At 36.1% G+C, this 22,779-nt stretch overlaps 1 protein-coding gene across 7 annotated transcripts in view; it reads right to left on the reverse strand.

The window, feature by feature from the left end:
• LOC118534495 (sodium channel protein type 1 subunit alpha) overlaps positions 1–22,779 on the reverse strand; it is a 144,255-nt gene that overhangs the window by 53,203 nt on the left and 68,273 nt on the right. For all 7 annotated transcript variants that reach the window (XM_078070931.1, XM_078070935.1, XM_078070933.1 and 4 more), the window contains exons 3-11: positions 15,204–15,324; positions 13,024–13,111; positions 11,288–11,416; positions 9,322–9,413; positions 8,162–8,431; positions 4,859–4,922; positions 4,211–4,352; positions 3,351–3,557; positions 807–1,088 (exon numbers count right to left, since the gene is read on the reverse strand). In XM_078070931.1, the coding sequence (XP_077927057.1) occupies positions 807–1,088; positions 3,351–3,557; positions 4,211–4,352; positions 4,859–4,922; positions 8,162–8,431; positions 9,322–9,413; positions 11,288–11,416; positions 13,024–13,111; positions 15,204–15,324 (1,395 nt within the window). The remainder of the gene's footprint in view (positions 1–806; positions 1,089–3,350; positions 3,558–4,210; positions 4,353–4,858; positions 4,923–8,161; positions 8,432–9,321; positions 9,414–11,287; positions 11,417–13,023; positions 13,112–15,203; positions 15,325–22,779) is intronic.

Raw genomic sequence — 22,779 nt, forward strand, 5'->3', positions numbered from 1 at the left:
CTTTATGTGCTCAAATTAAATTGGTTTTATAAGAGGAGATTTCTAGTCCTTGAGATTATGAATGCGGAGATAGATCACAACTTAAAGATACCGAAAAAACCAAACCCTGAATCACCATTTTTCAAGTTCGAAAGGAAACATCCTTAGCACATACTATGGACACCATCAACATTCAATAAACATTGGCAGCATGACCTTCACAAGGACACATTTGTTCTTACTGCTTTTTCCTTTCAAGGAATTCCAACACTTTTCACAGTTTTAGGCCATCTTTCTAAAATTACTTTACATTCATTATGATCCCTGTTTCATCTGTAAGGCACAGACTTCTGAAATTCAGAGTAATGTGCTTTTTGGTAGTGTATACCACACCTGATATTTTCAGAAGCACATATGGTTTATAAGAAAGTTAGGGGAAAAAAACCAACATAAAATAACCAAAAGAAGTTATTGATCAGCCAGCCCCGTATCCACATTTTTTGTCGGTTTTTGTTTTCATTAAAGAGGCTGAGGAGCAGAAAGAATAAACGGCATTAGTTTCAAAAGGTATCAGCAGATAGTATCAGGATGAGAATCCAGGTCTTCTGACTTTCAACCCAGTGTGGATCCCAGCTACAGAAAGCCACAGACTTATATATACGTGGAGTAAAATTTTCTCATAGCTACGTGAAGAAAGAATAGGTTTAAATGTAATAAACATAGCAGTCAATTCAGTTGACAACAATTCGTAAATCTGATCTGATTCTCCCCCTCTCTTCAGTGTTCTGATTTTCATCCATGCATCCTTTAACTCCGCGGTGCCATACCTGGTGTGGGGAGGAGTACCTCTTTTCATATGTCAATCGATTCCCTTCTATGGAGAAGCGAAACCCTTTCCTCCTGATGCTGTCTTCAGATTCAGATTTATGGAATTCATCCTCATCTTTCTCTTCCCCACCAGACTGCTCTTTCTGTTTTCTTTTCTTTCTCCGATTTCTTCTTTCCTTTGCACTCTTGGAACTCAACTTGGAGGCTTCGGATGAGCTGTCCGAGAGCCCCCCAGGGGCACTAGGTTCTCTGGAATGCTCCGAGGCGCTGACTGCGGCTGCCTGCCACATACATGAAGGAGAAATGGTTTTAGCATGGCATTAGCAAAGACTTTATCTTTTTAAGCTCAAGTATTGGCATGATATTTAAAAAATACATTTAGCTGACTCAAGCTGATCGCCCATAGAAGAAGCTCTGCAATGGAAATGGGATTTTCCCCTCCTTTCTCTCCAATAAAGGCTTTCAGGGTTAATGTGGCTTTATCTGTGCTAACGTTTATTGTGTTTATATTACACTGCAAAGGCCACATATTCGAAAGGATCAATCAGGCATCAACAAGAACATAAACTTATATTACTTTTTGGGATTTGATTCGCTATAAAAATTGGTATTTAATTAGCACTGTCTTCTTTTCTCTGAAAAAGAAATTGCAGCATGGAAGAAAAGCTAATGACTTAATTGAGGTCATATCCCAAGGTAGGAGGAATGAGATAAAAAGCTGAGGTCCTCTCCCCAGTTATTGAAACTGGGCTGCCAAAATATTATCAATCAAATTTATAGGTGATAAAATCCCTTCCTCGCCCCTCCATAATCCAGAAGACTGGAGAAAGGGCAGTCAACAGTTTCTACTAAGCAAGACAAGACATCCCTTTTCCAAATACCATCTCCAGCTTCTTTAGCTCAGCACTGGTTCTTGCTGGACATGTGGGCATGGAATGAAAACAATGCTTTTGATGATAGCTGGTACTGGTACTCAGTTGGCACTTTCTGATTATTACCATTGTTCTCAGAGTACCCTCAATACAGGGACTCTTGCCAATAAATTAATATTCCCCAAACAACTTTATTCTAAAGGAAAGACACAGAGTCTGTATGCAAAGAAAGCATGAGGGAAGATGGAAATTATAGGACAGGCATTTTATTGTACGATGAGTATTGACACCTCCCTATAAGAACAAGCAATCCGTAGGTGACCTGGTCTCCAGAAAATTCGTGACGTTCACATGCCTGTTGAATACTGCTTTGTCACAGAACATTATATTATTTCATCACTTCTTTATTTACTGTATAAGAAAGGCAAGTAAGCAACCATATTAAAAGTCTATATATTTTTGGTTAAAGAAAAGAATAGACTATCTTTTAAGAGCCAGATGAACATTTTTTTATATGATAACCAAAACTTTTTTTCTAAGAAAAGATAGCTTCTTAGGATTTTCTCCTAATGCCAGTGTACCCATTCAGTAAGTTTTTCAGCTGAGAAGTTTCCAAAATCAAATTTCCCCTTTAGTTATAAAAATCTTAAAACATTAAAAAGGCATGAGATGCAAATGTAGTGATCCAAAGGGGTACGTGCACCCCGATGTTTATAGCAGCAATGTCCACAATAGCCAAACTCTGGAAAGAGCCAAGATGTCCATCGACAGATGAATGGATAAAGAAGATGTGGTGTATATATACAATGGAATATTATGCAGCCATCAAAAGGAATGAAATCTTGCCATTTGCAATGACGTGGATGGAACTGGAGGGTATTATGCTGAGCGAATTAGTCAATCAGAGAAAGACATGTATCATATGCCCTCACTGATATGAGGAATTCTTAATCTCAGGAAACAAAGTGAGGGTTGCTGGAGTGGTGGGGGGTGGGAGGGATGGGGTGGCTGGATGATAGACATTGGGGAGGGTATGTGCTATGGTGAGCGCTGTGAATTGTGTAAGACTGTTGAATCACAGACCTGTACCTCTGAAACAAATAATACATTATATGTTCAAAAAAAGAAGAAGATAGCAGGAAGGGAAAAATGAAGGGGGGGAAATTGGAGGGGGAGACGAACCATGAGAGACTATGGACTCTGAGAAACAAACTGAGGATTCTAGAGGGGAGGGGGGTTGGGGGATGGGTTAGCCTGGTGATGGGTATTAAAGAGGGCACGTACTAAATGGAGCACTGGGTGTTATACGCAAACAATGAATCATGGAACACTACATCAAAAACTAATGATGTAATGTATGGTGACTAACATAACATAATAAAATAAAAAAATAAATAAATAAAAGAATTATACCAACAAATATTAAAAAAAAAAGGCATGAGAGAGTTCCACTGTGGTCAATATTGTAGACATCTTAGAAAAATTACACTAAATGATCTATAGATGATCAATATGTAGAAATCATTTCTAATCCACCATACTACCAGCTTCTATTAAGTAGAGTCAAACAATTATCTGTCTCTCACTTTCTCTCTGGTAGTTTTGTAACAACCAAAACAATAAAAAAGAATAGTACCATGAGACGGGACATATTTGATTTGGTGAATTTACCTGAGCTGTCTCCTGTTGCTTTTTAAGCTGTTCGAGCATCTGCTGAAATTCAGCCTCTTTCTGTTCTGCCTCTTCCAAGGTGGCCTGATTCTGTTCCTCATAGGCCATGGCCACCACAGCCAGGATCAAATTTATCAGATAGAATGAGCCCAAGAAAATGACCAGCACAAAAAAGATCATGTATGTTTTTCCAGCAGCACGTAACGTCTGACAATAAGAACATTAAAATTATTTTTTCAATATCACTTCACTAACTAGTGGCTTCAATTTTCAACTTACTTGTGTGTCATGTAGGACTCCGACATAAATAATAATTATGATGGTCACACCCCCTTCTACCTCCTTGACTGCTTCTTTATCCTCTTCTTCTTCCTTTTCCCCTAACTCATGCATTCACATTTTGATCTCTAGGAGGGAATTCTTGGACTCACCAAGAATAAAACGGAATCAAATAAAATACCATCGAGATTCCATCAAAGAGCTGAGCCTGTGATAAAAGTCAAGGAAGACATCACAGTTATCTTTCTATGTCTGTTTACTGATTTTCATCACCTGCCACCTGAGGAATAATACTTGAGGGGCAGATGGGGTGGAGGGGAAGATGGACCTTCTATTTGAGAAGACCTGTGTCTGGAAAGGGTGGAAAATAGGTTTTGGGCCAAAGGGAAATGAGAGAGAATCACTAGCCCTGTCATCTACGCTTACTGTGTGTTATAATCAATAGGATAAAGGACCTCAAATCTCCTAATTTCAAGTTCTGTTCCCTCTACTATATTATGCTGTGATTTGGATTTCATAACGAAGATGGTTTTCTTATACGCGTCTATGTAAATGCGGTATGTATGTCTTCAGATTCTCACCAGTTGATACAGATTTTCCCAGAAGTCCTGAGTCATCAGTCGAAACAGAGACAAAAAAGCCCAACTGAAGGTATCAAAGCTTGTATAGCCATAATTAGGATTTCTACCAGCTTTCACACACACATATCCTTCTGGACATTGACTATAAAAGGGACAAAAGAAAGTATTACAAGAAGTTCTGCTGACTTTTTATTCTGATAGCATGCTATACTTATAACATTGTCTACCCAGGAAAATTGGTTATTTCAAGGGATAGAAGTTATCTCAAGGGATAGAAGCATGATAAGTAAGTAACATACATTTCCCAGCTTTTGACATAACAGTTTTACTAGCCTCTTGATGCCATCTTTAAAATATTGCCTAGCATTTTAAATAATATTTTACAAAACTATTTTCTGTTGATAATTAGCATTTTAGCATACTCTAGCTCATTTTCCCTACAATGAAGCTTCTAGAGTTATCTTCTAGCTCACATATACTATCCTAAGGGACATAGCATTAAGGCAAAAGTATTATTCTTTGTCTTATGAAACATAAAAACTTGCCTAATCTTTAAATAATCCCTCACCTTAGAAGTAACCTTAATTATAGCAAATAAGTATTAATAAAGTATACACATACACAAGCACACACAAATTATTGGCTTACCCTGCATCAGAGCTATTTCCACATAGTAGTGCATCCAAAACACCCTCCAGAAAATAATGATATCCTGGTTAGAAAAAAGAAAGTCAAATGATGAGCATTTGCATTACAAATGCAATATAAAATTAGTGATAATCACAGGTGCTAGCAGAAAAATTTAAAAGATGTCAGTGTTTTTCCCACCAACCTTGTGAAAAATAAAAATTTCATGCTATAAAAATAGATAAGCATGACAGCAATTCCTTTGTTCTTCCAAAGGGCCACACATTTGAAAATAAAGGGATTGTATTTTTTCTTTCTTCTGTATATTTAAATACTATTTATAAATGTTTAACAGTTAATTATAACTTACATTCAACCAACTTCCAGAATATATCATAGGCAGTTTATAGCAAAAGATGCATAAATCATGTCAACTACTAAAAGAAATGAAATGAAAAATATTAAATAGTAAAGCTAAAATAATTACTAGAAGTGAATATTATATTGTCTCAAAGCTTTCTTTCTCTGACAAATTCCTTAGATTGTTTTAGTATCAAGTTGAAATGACACTTCTCTTGTGAATTGTTCCTTCATATTCTCTACTTCCTACCCACTAAAGAATGGCAAAATTAAGAACCTTTCTCCCTGTGTTACCAGAATAGGTAGCTACTTCCATTATTATTGTACTCATTGTCCTATATTGTAATTATTTGTTTACAAATATTGTTACTCCTTGAAAGAAAGTCTAATCATTAGTTACTTCTATATTACTATTGTTGGGGCTCAGCAGCCTTTCAATAAAGTTTATTGAATAAATAAGTAAAATGATGACAAAAAGAGAAATGTATCGAATTAAATCATCATTTTAAAAATTTAAGTTGACAATGTTACATTAGTTTCAGGTGTACAACATAATGATTCCACAAGTCTATACATTATGCTATGTTCACAAGTATAACTACATTCTGCCCTGACACACTGTTATTACAATATCATTGACATATTCCTAATGCTATGCCTTTTATTCCTGTGACTTATTCACTCTGTAACTGGAAGCCTGTGTCTCCCACTCCCTTTTACCCATTTTGGCCAACTTCCCACTCCCACCCCTCTAGCAACCATCAGTTTATTCTCTGTATTTACAGGTCTGAATCTGTTTTTTGTTTATTTATTCATTTGTTATCATATTTTTTAGATTTCATTTATGAGTGAAATCAGATGGTATTTGTCTTCCTCCATCTGACTTATTCCACTGCCTAGTGAAATAATACCCTCTAATTCCACTATTGAGTATTTACCCAAAGAAAATGAAAACACTAATTTGAAAAGATATATGCATCCCTATGTTTATTGCAGCATTATTTGCAATAGCCAAGATATGGAAGCAACCTAAATGTCCATCAATAGAAGAATGGATAAGGAAGATGTGGTGTACACACACACACACACACACACACACACACACGAAATATTACACAGCTATAAAAATGGATGAGATCATGCCATTTAAATAATCAAGTTTTTTGTTTTGTTTTTTTAAAGATTTTATTTATTTATTTGTTGGGGTGGGGGAGAGAGAGAGAGAGAGAGCGAGTGCACAAGTAGGGGGAGTGGCAGGCAGAAGGAGAAGCAGGCTTCTCGCTGAGCAGGGAGCCCGATGTGGGACTCGATCCCAGGACCTTGGTATCATGACCTGAGCCAAAGGCAGATGCTTAACAGACTGAGCCACTCAGGTATCCCTATATTCAAGTTTTAAGAAGAAAAATTTTTGGATTTTATAAAAAGAAATATTTTCTAGATGTTAAATTTTCAGAGAAATTTATTCGAAATTTATTCTATGCATAGTTTTATAGAGGATACAAAAATACATACATAATGGGAAATACTTCCACTGCTAATGTCTTTACTTCTTTGAACATAGACAAGAAAATTTAGATAGTATTTCTTAACTTTTCAATTAAAATGAAAGTGAAAGGAATATGAGAGTTTCTGGATGAATTTTTGATATCAGGTATTTATAAATGAAGTTTTATCCATTAAAGTCAATGATCTAGAAAATCTGAAGAAAATACAACTTTCAGTCATAAAGTTTATCTTTAACTTTTTTTTAAGATTTTATTTATTTATTTGAGAGAGAGAGGCAAAGAGAGCACAAGAAGGGCAGAGGGAGAGGGAGAAGCAGGCTCCCCGCTGAGCAGAGAGCTGGACATGGGGCTCGATCCCAGGACCCTGGGACCATGACCCGAGCTGAAGGCAGCCGCCTCATGGACTGAGCCACCCAGGCATCCCTATCTTTAATTTTAATAAATTTAATTTTCTATTACTTTCAAAGACAAACCATTTTATTTATATTTGCATTTGATTTAAAATAATATTTTCAACAGATGGAATATTGTTAGGCAAAATGATAAATACAAATTTATAGAGCTGAAAATGCCTCAGATATTTAGGATTTCTTTTACTTTGACTCTAAGAGAAATAGAGTCCAGCACATTTTCACTAGAAAGAACAAACCCTAAGTGACATCCTCATAGTCAGTTCCTTGATTTTAGATGAAGAGAAAAAAAAAAGCAGATTTCAGGGAGTTGGTGACAGCAGTAGACTTATTGGCATCATATGAAGTGAATAAGGGACATTTCATGTATTGCTTTGACATGTATTTTTCTTAATCTAGAGATTTGCAACTATTTGCAAATTATTTGTTGGCATATCACTAATGTCATGAAAGAATTAATCGGTATCATCCAAGATATTTTCTAGATCTCCAACTATAAAAAGACACTGATTAGGTTTTTTTTTTATTATATCATGACTTTAAGAATTATCCAACTACCAGTAATTTTTTATGACTAATCCTATTTGTTCTACACAACCAGTCACTAAGGTTTTTTCTTTGATTTTTTTTCCTAAGTATTACTCATTATCTTAAAATAATAAAGATACAAGCCCATCTAAAGACTAAGTTTTATATATTTAATACTTTTCTTTAAAAAAGACAGTCCCTTTCCCCATGAATTATGTTCTGTCTCTGCTTTTGAAACATTGCCACTGGCAAATACTAAAACTACATAAAAGAGAAAATTTTACTTACTTTCTTTGCAGCTGAATTTTTTAGCCTCCCATATAATGATACGACAGAAAATGGCATTTAGGAGTCAAAATTAGAACAGTTATCAGTAAAATAATTAAGTGTATATGCAAACCATTGACATGGTGATTAAGAGATCACAACCTATTATGCAATGATTTTGAGAAAATTTTCCATGCCTTGGTGGAAGGCAAATCAACAATGAAAAAATAAATTTACATAACAAAAATTCTTACTTGTATCTTGAACATATGATTTCCAGTCAAACTCAAAGTGAGTTTCATTGACAAGCGTGCCATTGTAATTCATAGTTACATTCCTCTCTATACTGTGTTCCTCCAGGGAAGCATTGGTGGGAGGCCATTGTACACATTTATTCCGCAGGTTGCCCATGAACAGCTGCAGCCCAATCAGGGCAAACACGCTCAGACAGAACACAGTCAGGATCATGACATCAGAAAGCTTCTTCACGGACTGGATCAGGGCCCCCACAATGGTCTTCAGGCCTTAAAGAAAGAAGGCTATGACTATGAAGACTTAGAAGGTCAGAAATAACAAAAGCCTCACACGATTTTCTTGAAAACATAGATTTCATGCATAAGTCTGAAAATAAGTAATGCTAGTGGAAAAGCTACACTTCATGGTAGGCTAAAGTGTTAAGGGGATAAGCTCTAGAAACAATGATCCAAACAATGAAATGAAGATCATATCCCGTTATGTTGGGAGAAAATAATGGGAGGTTCACGGTCTTCATGAAGCCTATATTAAGAAAAGGCTCTTCTATTTCTCCTTTTTGCTAATGAAATTCATCCCCTACTTTCATTAGGGTCAGTTATCAGTTTTATAGCAAATTACCTGAATACATACTTTTAAATGCCTATTTATAAGTAGGAAAAGTTTTGCTATAATTCTGGAGGTGCTTTGGGGTATAACTACACCTCAAGATAATAAATCCTCTATGAAGATTAACGCTATTCTTCATTATCTTATTTCCTTTCTTTTAAAACAATATTAGGATTTACATTGTATATACATCATCATCAATACCTACAATGAACAAAAAATTACAAATTAGTACATTCAATAGGGACCAAATCCCTGGTACAACTGACATGGAGAAAAAGACAACAAAACACGGCATCTCTAAATACAAATCACACACAGACTGTATATTTCAGTATCTCATGAAAAACACTATTAAACTCCTACGCTGATAAAAAGCGGAAAAATATAAAAACTTATGTCCAAATAATAAGAATTATTTCCTATAAAGCACTTGATTTTGATTATGATTTTGATTACTTTATTATGATTCCTGATTTTCTGTAATGCTGCCAAGCAAAGAAACTGTCACTGAAAATCATGGGTCAGCCCCATTTTTTAACCTAGCTCTCACCTGGAATGACTGAAATTGTTTTCAGTGCTCGGAGAACTCTGAATGTTCTTAGTGCTGAGACATTGCCCAGGTCCACAAACTCTGTCACGTATCTGTAATAGGGAGTTCACACACAACACAATAATACACAAGAAAAGTTGGAGATACAAGGAGCCTATCATCTTACACCAGTTTCTTACCTGGAATTACAGAAATAGTTTTCAAAGCTCTCAAGACTGAAAGTTCAAAGAGCTGAAAAATTGCCTAAGCTTACAAATTCTGTTACATACCTGTAGAATTAAATCAGTTATTCAAGATTTAAGCAGGATTTATATTATTTTCTTGGGCCTTTTATAAAGACCTTCTTGGTGATTCTAAATGATAATTTTGTTTTCTTAACCTACATAATTTAAGATGCAAACTTCATAAAGTATATAATCCTGTTGCTATTTTGGCAAGCAATATAATCAACATCGTGTGTAACTAAGGAGAATTGAGTAAATAGAAACTAATTCTTGGCTAGAGTTTGAGGGTTTCAGTTAGAAAAAAAAAAAAAGGTATGAAATCATCCAAGAGAAATTTAGGCAGGAAAAGGCAGATTGCCTTACTGACTATCTGTACATGTAAAGGTTTTTCTAGTGCAACTCCTAAGTGAAAGTTAGGCAAGGTAAGAACAAGATTTTTTGAGGGCTCAATGGTGTCCCTCCTATTACTGCTACTTTAGTCTCAAAAAACAATTGTCCCAATATGCTTTCTTTTGAACTGTGGCCAGAAGGAATGGGGAAGAATTGGCTTATCCTAACTAGTTATGGAACTAAGATGAGACAGGCAGCATTTGGAGCCCTGAGTATGTCAGCCCTACTTCTCCTCCTGTCTACCCCATTGTGCCTACAAGAGACCAAGAAAATCAGCTCCTGAAGGAATGGTGAGGGCAGGTGGACCACCTTCCTCCACACTAATTTCACCTACTCCTGAATGGCCTTCAATTACTTTTCTGAGTCTCTTCTTCCTTGGGGGAGTTTACCACTAGAAAAAAAAAAGGAGATGGATAGAAAAATTGTGCATATTACTGAGTGTATCTGGATGGGACATGAAGATAAGAAGGTTTATGTTGAGAGTAAAGAACGATACAAAAAGAATCACAGAGGGAAAGAAAAGAGGAAGAAAGAAATGGGATCAAGTGAGGAATAGGAAGAGACAGAGAATGTGTCTGCTCGTAAGTCTTAAAAATCAGTTTGCTGATGAAATAATAATTTACTATATTAGATACATAATATATTAAGTACCTTATTTTTTCCTATTAGTTTTATCTGTCAGAAGGTTTTGATGCTCATAGATGCTTATTTTCCATTATTCTACCAAACTAATAAAAGAAGACAGAAAGAGGGGTGTCTGGGTGGCTCAGTCGGTGAAGCATCCAACTCTTGATTTCCTCTCAGGTCATGATCCCAGGGTTGTGAGATGGAGCCATGAGTTAGGCTCTGTGTTCAGCGTGGGGTCTACTTGTCCCTCCCCCTCCCTCTGCTTGCGCTCTCTCCCTCTCTAAAAAAAATAAATAAATAAAATCTTAAAAAAAAAGAAGACAGAGAGAATACATAATATAGGTAAGGTCAATGAAAATTTGTGCAGCCAGCTGTTGTTTGTGGCTATAATTTCTTAAAGTCATTTTCATAGATGTATTATGAATACACCTGTGCTTTCATATTGTGTGCATGTGGGAGGCGGTTGTGTGTGTGTTGAACAAGTGGCAGGTATGAGGTTTGCTGACATGTTACTTGTGGAAATTGTAACTTCAACCCTCTGCAGAGGTTGTATGCCAAAGTGAAATGCCACTTTGACCTCTGTTGTGCTAAATAAAATCAGGAGCTTAAATGTATAAATCACACCAAGGTATTTTTCAGTTAAAGCAAGCTTAGTTTTTAAAAACATAAGCATGCATAGAAAGCCAAACCGTATTCTATCTTACAATTTCAAAAAAGGCACTTACGCAAATGTAATGACAGTGAAGTCGAGCCAGTTCCACGGGTCCCGAAGGAAAGTAAAGTCTTCTAAACAGAAGCCCCTTGCAATAATTTTTATAAGTGATTCAAAAGTATATATTCCTGTGAAGGTGTACCTGGAGGCAAGTATCCAAAAAGAACTGATAAAGCAATAATTTTCTTTTATAGCATATCAATTTCTTATCACTCTTCCATTGGAATGGAGGAATATTAAAAAAGGAATCTAAGCAGGTTGATGTTATTTTTATGGACATAAAACATACGCCTAAATTTACCCCTAAGATATGAAGAGTTGTTTTTAAAGTGTCATAAAGGCAGAGTAATAAATACATGCTGTTTAAAGTCTACGTAGCTACTGTCTGAAATGTCTTGGTATTGACATAAATGAATAGAACCTCCTGAAAATTACCCAGTACGAACATGATGGATAATAATATTGCAGAGGCATAAAATGATTTTCCTTTAGAAAGTAAAAAGCTAATTTCAATCATGTTTTATGAATGAGAGAACACTGACAAGTTAGCAAGTATTGTGGTTTTCTCTTTCTACAAATAAGACAGTTAACTAACTTGGAAAAAGGATTTTGTTAACATTAAAATAGGATAATTCTAGGGTCATAAGAGGTGAAAATTTAACCTAGAATAAAATGTTGGGCTAATTCAGAAATTTAGATGTTTCCAAAGTTTTAACCTTCTACTCAGAAGTTAGAGATCAAAGTCACAGAAACCAGGGGGACTGAAGATGGATGGGCCTCACATGTTAACTTCAGTACTTCAGGTATTCTTTGTATGTAAATTTTATGATTTCCTGTAGGATCTCTGCTTGTTTCTGATTGGCTCCAACCTGGAAGTGTCCAGGAAGGGAAAGGGCTCTTGGGAATGCCCTCGTGGTTGTTGTTTTCAGGGTCAGCAACCACAGGGCAAGAGCAGTTACAACCTGGGCAGGGTGAGCCTCCCCAGCACCACGTAACAGAAATCCAGTCTCTCTGCCCTCAGAGGTGACCCAGAGCAGAGCCGTCGGTGCAGTTAGTAATGCTTCCAGTTTCCAAACACACTACCGTTACTTTCACTTCAGTTAGTTTAGCCCTCAGTTTATTGAATTTTCAAGTTGTAAAATCCCAAATTTGGGGATTTTTTTTTTCACAGTGAATTTTTTGATGACAATGCTTGAAACTGACAGAGGCCTCACATGAAGTGGATGTGCTCGACGGCAATGAAAACTTGAAGAGGCTTAACACGGTCTTCTTACGGCCTGTGTAATAGCCCCTGATAAACTCTGAACTCACTGACTTCATCTGGAGTTTAACTGGAATCAAGATCTACCATATTGGTTCATTTCTGCCATTGTTTCCATCACATTTGCTTTGGCCGCTATAGATACTAAAGGAAAAACGGTGAGTGTCCAAGGGTGAGGGGATTCTGATCACCATCAAATATAGGTGAAGGACAGATATTAGATCTAATGCCAGCAGGCCCGAGGGCCAATGTCATTTGTCTTCCTGCTTTGTATGTGTGCTTAGAAATGGCTTTAATAAAAATACTCTTCCGTTTTGTTTGGAAAGTACACTGAGGCATAGTTTCAAAATCCTAAGTGCATAGATATAGATATACATGTCTATATGTCTCTATATCTATGTAGTTCTCTCTCTACACACACACACACACACACACACACACGCGCGTGCGCTCACATAGTAGGTGGTTTAAACATAAGTTGAACTTACTCTACATTCTTTGTCCAGTCGGGAGGGTTACTCATTGTCATAAACACACAATTTGTCAAAATAGTGCACATAATTAGCATGCTGAATAATGTAGGTAATTGTTAAGGAACACACAAAAGAAAATCCAAATCCGTGTATTATATTATATAAAACTAACATTGGAAGCTCAAACTGGAGTTTAGTCAGGACGCAGTGACTCATACACTTGTGGGCAATTATCTAATTTCTTTAAACTTCAGTTTTGTCATCTGTAAAATGTGGGCAGTAATATCACCCTCAGAGAGCAGTTGTATAGATGAAGTGAGATAATGTATGAGAAAGCTTTGAGTATAAAGTGTTGCTTTTGATACTATTATTGAATCAATATCTTTACTTCCCAGAGAACTTTAGTGGGCAAACTGTGCAATCTGGAGTGGCACAGATTTTGAGCAGAGAAAACTGATTTGAACTAATCTGAATTTGAACTAATTCAGGTGACTAAAATAGTAAATTGGGAAGGAAGGCACATACATGCAATATTGTAATTTCTTAAATACATGCTATAGAATAAGTTTGATACACTAAAAAATATGTAGTCAAAGTACAGCATGGTGCTGAGTGTGGGATCGCTCTATTTTGACTGATTTGTTCAAGTGCAGCCATACTGAATGTGAGTAAAAGTGAAAATTCCAGAAGGCCAGGACTTAAAGTGATATGAATGTAATTAAAATTCAACATAAAAGTGATCTTGGGCAAATCACTTGCCATGGAATCTTATGTCTCCACTGACTTTCCTACAGTGTAGCTAATCAAGTATAGACCTTGTCAGTTTGAGGTGCAGATTACATGTTAAAATGTGTAGGGTAGTTGGCGCAGGCCTAAATGTTAGTAGAGACGATCCAAGTGTTAGCTCAAACAAATGACTAAACATAACAGAATTATGGAGCTGAAAGGGACCTTGACAAACACCTAGTCTAATCACTATATTTCAGAAATCAGAGAAATAAGACCTAAGCTCTAGAGAAATTAGATAACTTGGCTGAGGAGTAGAACACAAGTTTCCTGCCTTCATATCCAATATTCTTTCCACTACAGTTTACTGCCAAAACAAAAATTTTCCATAACTGAAAAGGAAGTTTTCATCAAATGACCACATGATGGCACTAGGAGTACAAACTAGGATAAGGTAACCTCCACGAATGTAAAAACCTTGAACATATAATTTTTATGTTTTGAATCTTTTAATATTAATAACATTATATTTATACCACTAAGGAATCACTTGCTATCAGGTTAAAAATAGAATGGCCTTTTCAGATTTAGAATCTTTTTAAAAAAAAACAGGTAGTATGTGTTTATGAAAATTACAACAGTATTTTTATATTTATTATCACCAAAGCCATCAAATGAGACATAATCAGAAATAAAGTTTTTTTTTTGCCAATGCATATGAATAGATTAATTTAGTTGGAGTCCGTTTTTAACACCAATGGAAATCTCAAAGTCAAATCTCTAAAGACCATTTGGAAATATAATCTCAGCTTCTTTCATTAACTTCCAGAGTCTTTACTAAGCAATCAGTTTTCCATGACAGAGTCATAATTCAATGACTTAAATTTGAAATTCAGCCAATATTGCAGTATTTCCTCATGGATTTCATTAGGAAAGTTCAAGAATTAACTAAGTATTGGCCAAAGCCCCCTGACATTCTCCCATAGAAAACATACTTAAAGGTTTATTCTAAGGTACACTAAAATGCTTTATATAATAGATACGTCTAAACTTGGCTCTGGAGATAGATTTCTCTGTTATTATATCATTATTCACTGCAAATTCTAGATCGTCACAAACTTTGTACAAAGATGGTAAGGATAAATATAGCCACCTAACACTAGATTTGTAAGACTCAATACATAAAAGTATTTTTTAGGAAGATATATATATCTATATATAAAATGTTAGAGTGATGTATAATATATATTTGAAAGATATATGTATATAATATTAAAGACTTTGTAAGCTTCAGTGATATCTATGTGACTAATGAACTGTAAGAATAAGGCTTATATGACAAAAGAAGATACAAAATGAGTGATAAAAGCCATAGAGTATGGACATTTCCCAAGCCAATTTTATATTTAGCTACAAAGCACTTACAGATTTTACACACCAATAGTTAACATTGATCACTTGAAAAGGATATGAATGTACCAAAATCTTAATAGCTATTTTCCTAAGAGGATTGAAGGGAGTTAAAATGTACAGGGCAGAGGTGGCACTGAACCGGAAGATGGCCTTCCCTTTATTCAATACTATAAAAGTCTGTAAGATAGGAACACAACATAGAAGTATAAAAGTATAAACCATTTAAACTCTATTGCCTACTTCTGTTATTTGTCAGAATGAACTATTCCAATGTTGTGACTTCTAATGTGCACCATGCAGACAAGCTGTCACTGGATCTCTAACTAGAAAGGACATCCAAGGGTGTCACTTACCTTGTACCTGATACTTACCTGCAATTTTATCATACATAAGGTATTTAGCCAAGAGAATTTATTTATTGTCTTAATATTTTAAACATCTGAGTTAAGTGAGAATCTTAAATGGGTGCATATTTCATTTCATCCTAAGACTCTTAAGACACTACATTCCTTTTATAGTGATTTCAGCTTTCCCAATTCAAATATCTTGAAAATTAGTCCTGTAGAATGCAAAATCATTCAATAGAACTAACACATTTTTTGAAATTATTTTTTAACCCCTTATTCTTTAAAATAAATATCATCACTCCATGGGTAATAGGAAATAAAAACAGCCTCCATCAAACCCGCTCTTGAGTTAGAGGGACACAATCCAATAATTGATTTTTGGAAGCCAAGCTCCCTGGAGAGTATCTGTTGACCAGGAGTGCTAAATTCTGTATTGGGATTTCTGAGTTAGCTGACACATTGAATTCTAATCCCAATTGACTGCTTATCTCATGTAGTGCTTTTTTAGCACAGAGGAAAAGCTCAAAGCCCCCAAAGAACCTAGGATCCGTGAATGCGAATGGAATCACATTCCAAAAATTAGATATATTTAAAAGCAATTAGCAGTGTGCAGACAAAAAATAAAGTAGCAACATACAGTAACATAAATAACATATAATGAACGATTCTGACTCTGTGTTTCTTAAGGCATTTACTAATAATCATGTAACATAAAATTTACCATCTTAACTGAATTCTGAATGTATAGTTTAGCATTGACTTTTTAAAAGAATGTATTGGATGGCTTATTATAGTGAAGTACCTTAGCATCTTTTGAATCTAATTAGTTCAATAAAAATTTCATTATCACAACTCCTCAGGATAATATTTACTGCACGAAGTCACTTCAATACCAAAGAAAAAGTTCAAAATTGGTAGTGGAGGAAAAAGGCTGAGAAATAGCATCGAGCTTGAAATAGGTTTCTCTTTAGAGCCCATGGCTATAGAAAACTCATGAAACATTTTAACGTATGAATAATCATGTATCTCAGAACAAATTTCAAAACAGCATTTTGACTGAATCAGAAAGGAGATTCTATATATGAAATATCACTTTAAGGATACATTTGTATAACTTTTCATACATTAAATGGTGGTCAGGTTTGTCACTTACCGTTTCATAAATAGTTATTAAACTCAAGTAACATTTATTGAGCTCCTATATGATAAGCTGTTAATATGTATGAGCATGGCAAACACCTGGAAAGTATCATGGAACTAGTTCAGGTCCAAATATTAATTTAATTAAACTTCAGTGCAAAAGATGGTTATGAACTGTTTAGCACAATATTTGCAAAGCTCTGTGCTACAGTTTACAGGGAAAACAAAGAGACATGACCCCAAGAATTTTATATACTAGTAAATGTTCAACTATGTCAGCCAGCAGAAGAAAATCTAGAAGGATAAGCGAAGGTTTACCTACATCAGAGCTGTCCAATAGAAATATTATGTGAATTACAAATCTGAGCCCATATGTGATTTTAAATATCCCAAGAGCCATGTTCTTATAAAGTAAAGAAGCAAGTGAAATTAATTTTAGTAATGTTTTCTTTGACCTACTATATCCATTATATTATCATTTCGTGAAATCAATATTAAAAGTTATTGAGGTGTTTTGCACCTTTTTTTTCTTTTCATAGCAATTCTGAGTCTTCGAAGTCTGGATTCACCACATGTAAAGTACCATAGCCACACTTGGCTAATGTCTATTGCATTTGGCAACACAGACCTAGACGTACACCATGCATTGCACAGCGAGCTCCGACTCTCTTCAGCAAGTAAAATCAATTCTGATTTTAAAGGCAAACCAAGAAAAACAGGGAAACACCCCTCTTACTCGACAGTCTGACAATCTGGAGAGCAACATTAGGAAAATAGGAAGTATGATTTATTGGAACTCCTGTCGTTATTGAGAGTGCAGACTCTGGAGTCAGATGTCTGGCTCAAAGGTGACTCCGCAGCCTTCCAGCAGTGCGATCCTAGACAAGTTACTTCATTTTCCTGCGGCTCATTTGTCTCTTTTGAAAAATGGGAATACATATTCTTAGCTCATAAAGTTGCCGCGATTGCAGTTCAGTAGAGATTCTGATGTCTAGTATTGTGTATTTTTAGTAAATCCCTCAGGTGATTCTTCAATAGCAGAGCTGTGAACCCGTATCTGTTAATGGGCAACATTTAAAGTTGCCCAAATTGTCAGAGATTATGTTGTACACATGCATTAAAATCCTTCCCCTTGACCTAGCTGTATAGTCAGTAAGGAAACAATTATGTTAGAATAGTTTGGTAGAAATTGCTATTTATGAATCTGTGATTTTTGTCTCTGAGTTTTTAGAAAGTGATTTGTTTATAATTTTTTTTTTTTCCCAAGGTGGATGTTGAATTTAACAAGCCATAGTTTTCCAGTCTCTTTTTCTAAAGATGTCCACTATCTTAACTTTTCTTTTGATCTAGGGGCCATGTTCCTTACAGTAAATAGTTTCAGTTTAAGGCCCAATTTTATATTTATCTAAACATTATCCAAAAATTACCAAAATAATAGGACTGCCTCTAAATTTAATGCATTTGCCTGCTCTTAAAGTAAACGCCCTGGCAAAAGTAATAGAGGAAGGTTAGCAATGATCATGAACAACAGAAAATATAGAATACATTCTTGGTTGATTAAATTTTTGCTTTAGCCTCAAAATTAAACAACTTTCAACTTGTACATACACTATGCTCCAAAAATATATTTGGAAATCAGTTGTTTGACACTTGGAATATATTTTCCCACAGAAAGAATATATACATATACATACATATACACATAGACATATATATTTACATACCACTCAAAAGCCTCTGTAACTCTTAATGAAAAGGAATTCTGTATTAATAGTACTATGAAATCTTATCACCGTGTAGAAGAACTTGTGACTTGCAAATAGCAAAAGAATTCCAAGTTGGGCTGTCAGATGCACCTTTCCCCTTGATGTTGCCCTGGCATGTGAACAAGGGAAATTCCCTGGCACCATCTTCTGCCAGAAAGAGGATTCAACCTTTTCCTGGTTCTCAGCTGGTGGTTTGAGAAGAGCTTTAGAAGGGAGGGGCTGAACTGAGAGCCACGTGGCAGGAGGAGAGATGTTTCAGAAGTTCTGGATGTAAAGAACTTCATAGAAAGTCAAGAGATTTCATTAGTGCATATCTCTGGCAACATTCCTCATCCGGGCCAACTCCATGGCATCTAACACTTTTTTTTTTTTTTTTCTCCCCGCTGTGGGCATTCTAAAGGGTCTTACCTACTTCCCTTCCTATTTTGTGATAACCTGTGGATTCAGGCCAAAGATTTCCCTCCTTTTCTGGCTCACTGGGGAATGGAAAGCTTTCTCACAGGTTTACCACCTGGTGACTGAAGGGAGCATGCAATATTTAAACATTATTTTTCTATCCTGGTCTTATCTATTTTTCCCTTTAGGCTAGAGATAAGCAGCCTAAGAACAACTTGCAGCACTTGCCTGCCTGTGGCACACTCAAGCTTTAGTATCCCGCCTGCCCCTAATTACACATGTAGTCTTTAAGCCAGGGATCACAAGCCAAAATGCCCCAGAGGCTAGGTGGTGGGAGGTCCCTATCAATTTTTTGGTATACAGACCAGTGATGCCAGATCTGATATTATAAGAGAACTCCTAAATAAGCAGATCATACATGTGTGCATGTATGCATGAGTGTGTGTGTGTAATCTCTTGATTTATAGATCTTGGTAACTAATTCAAAATAAATAATATTGCATGAGTCAAACCAAATGTATTTGTGGGCTCAATACCTCACAGTTTTTTTTTCTTTTTCCTCTTTTTTAATCTCTGTTTTAAGCTCATGCAAAAGAGAAGAATTTGTACCCAGGGAGGAGTCTGTAAAGTTGCCTGTCCCTGGGCTTTAGCGGGGTGTAATGGTGGGGGAGGGGGTGGGGCCAGTTCGGGAGACAACCCCACCGGAAGTGCCCCGCTGGGCTCTTAGCCAGGGTTACAGCTGCCTGGGCCTTCACCTTGGGAGAGGAGAAACTGTAACCACAGGTGCAAATACAATCTGGGGGGCAAATATTTTCCAGCCTGTATCTTCAGCCTATACCATGGGTGTGGTACATTATTATATGCTCAAGTTTTCATTGACTGGAGAGGACTAGTTTGAGGCCCAGTTTTCTTGCAGACTTGCTGTGTCAGAACTTTGAGCAGATTACTCCCTGTTGATTTCTACATCTGCATAGAAAAGATGTGAATGCCCTTAGTGAATTCTAAAGCGCCATAAAAATATGAGAATTAAAAGGTTAAAAGTGTTTGTTTGTCTGGTCTCATACACATACTAACACTTGTGTAGTTGAAAGCAGGACCAATTTTCACATTGGAACTTTATTGCTCGATCTTTCCTCCCAAATTTCATATTAAGAAAACAATGCCATCTGATACTTGCACAGCTCCAAAATAGATTCAAATCCCATCCATTATTCTTGGTCTTCATTGTCGAAAATCTAGACCAAGCTTCCATAAAGACTCCCAACTTGATTGTTAAAAAGATAAAGTGGACCATGTCACTCCTCTAACTTAAGTCCTACTGAGAATTCATTTTGCCCTTAAACTTCAAACTCTTTAATAATGCACTTCAAAGCACCTTTATCTAGCCTTGGCCCACCTCCCCAACCGCATCTTATTCTCTTCCTACTTATTACAGCCCAGCTATATTGTATGTCCACTTGTACGCTGTTCCCTTTCCCTGGAAGACTTCTCTCTCCTCTTCTTACTACCCTTCAGATCCCAAATTAAATGCATATCTTTACAGAGGCACATAATTTAAGTTTCCTGAATCTGTCCTCTTGAAAAAAAAAAAAGGTGTTTATCACCCTATTAGAATCTGGTGGGAAATGTAATTTTCTAATTATTTTAGAAGTTGATATAAATCTAGGGAGTCTTAAAGATTTTAATTTTTACAAAGACAGGACATGCCCCTGACTGAGAGAAATAGGGAAGCAACAAGTTGGGTTTGGGAAATATTGCCAACCTAGGAGATGAGGGGTACAGCTTGCAAAGTGGTGTGAGTAGAGGGGCAGGAAAAGCAGCAATCAGCTTATTTATATTCTATTACTGACTTTTCTTTTCCAACGGCATTATCAGTGCAAAGACTGCACACCCGAAGTGGCCTGGCCATGGGCCACAGAAGCTGACAGATCTGTTTTAAATCTAGTGTCCGTTACTTAATAGCTTTGTGATCTTAGGCAAATTACTTCACCTCAGTTTCATTATTTTAAAATAAAGACAAGAGTTATCTTGGAAGGACATGAGGATTAAAGAGGAACTGTAAATATCCTGATAGTAGTGCTTTGAGGACAGAGTTATAATTTTTGCCTGCCTGGCATGGCTTCTTCAGCAGGCTCCATCTCTTCATTTTGGAGAACACCTCTGCTCCACACTGTCTGCCCGTGTGGCTCGGGTGGTGCTGACCCACCCCTTGGCAACATAGGTCAACATGTGCCATTAATCTGGTCGATGAGCCCATCACATACCCCAGACTACAGGAACTGGTTCAGAGGAGGTCATGGGAACTAATTAGAACCGATTCTGGGATTTTTGCTAGAGCTTTTGAAAAAAAAAGTGAGCTTTTTCTTGGGGTTCTTAGGCTGTAGGACGTTAGCTTGCTGCTACCTGTGGTGACTTCCGCCATCTTGTGGCAAGAGTCAGCCTGTGAATGCAGCCGGCATAAGAGAAAGTAGAGCCCAAATGGAAAAGGACTGTGTCCTGCTGTTGTCCTTTTAGCTGCTGGATTCTTTGATATTAAAACCAGATTCGCCCCACACATACATTTATTTATTAACTAATTAGTTAGCTTGTTCGTTTTCAAAAACTAGTTTCTGTTGGATTTTTGTCACTCTCAATTGAAGGGTTTCTTCCTAATATAGCAGGTGCTTAATAAATGCTAACCATTATTTTACTACCATCATCATCATCTGGGGATTGTTCCTGAGCCAGAGATGGGGAGGTGACAAGGAAGAAATAATGGATGAAGAGGAGAAAGATTTGGAAATCAAGTATAGTGCCTTGGGTGGAAGGGAGAGCCCTGGGACTGCTAGTTCTAGAGGAGCTAATGATATGCCAAAAAAAAAAAAAAAAGTTATAAATTGGGGACTGTTCATAAGACAACTTATGGAATCATAAGCTTTTATTTACCATCTACTTTTCTGATTAAATTACTATTAAATTACTTTTCTATTAAGTTACTTTTGCAAGAAAAACTCCCTAATCCCAATTAAAAACAAAACAAACAACTCCCTCTACCCAATATAACAATTTAAAAATTCCTGTAGCAATAACAGACCAGGCATGAATTTGAAATCACAAATTCATATATGACTCTTCATGCAGCTCCAATGAAGAGGCAGTATGCATCTTTTTTAGAAGAGCTGAGAAAAAGGGAGAATAAGTTGTTCATAAATGGCCCATGAGACAATCAAGGAAAGAGTACATTTTTAACTGGATACATATCTATATTCCATAATTAACAAACATCCATTTTCACTACAGATCTAAAATACCTCATTCTATTTCCAGGACACTGTCACAAAGGATATTTTCTTCTATGGTACTAATGAGTCATCTGTAACTTTAAGAAGAACATGAGAAGAAAGAAGCTTTCTGTAATAAAGAGTAGGTGAAGAATTTGAATGTATAGCTAAATGGTACAAAATTAACCCAAGCTATGAAAAGAAAAGTGAAAAAAAAATAAGGAAAAAAAAAAAGTGTGTGTTTACAAGCTAAATGTGCCTTGCCACATAGCTGAAGTAAATAAACAAACAAAAGGAACCCAACCTGGAATCATGTTTTGAAGAGCACTGGACCACAGCTAACATGATATGGGAAATTCTGTGATTGTATTCTGATAGCACTGTTATTTTATTTTTTGGTTCTTACCATGGACTGCTGAAGGCTTAAAACCTCTGGAAATGCTTCCATGCATCAGGAATGTTCATGAGATGATTGCTACTATCTCTCCAGTTGTTACTACAACATCATTGACCATGGTTTAAGCTACTTTAACAATTTTAGTGGAACTCTCGAACATTATATAACTTTCATATTTTAAACTAGGGCAAAGAAGATAAAAATATGTGGGCATATGCCATCTGAAAATACACCATCAGCAATGACATTTCCATAAGCTTACTGACATTGTCTTTTTAGAAGATCACAGAGGGCTTTAGTGTGGTTTGTGTTGTTCCTATTCCCTA

The sequence above is a fragment of the Halichoerus grypus genome, chromosome 4 (assembly GCF_964656455.1).
Source record: "Halichoerus grypus chromosome 4, mHalGry1.hap1.1, whole genome shotgun sequence".
In the NCBI taxonomy this organism is placed as follows: Eukaryota; Metazoa; Chordata; class Mammalia; order Carnivora; family Phocidae; genus Halichoerus; species Halichoerus grypus.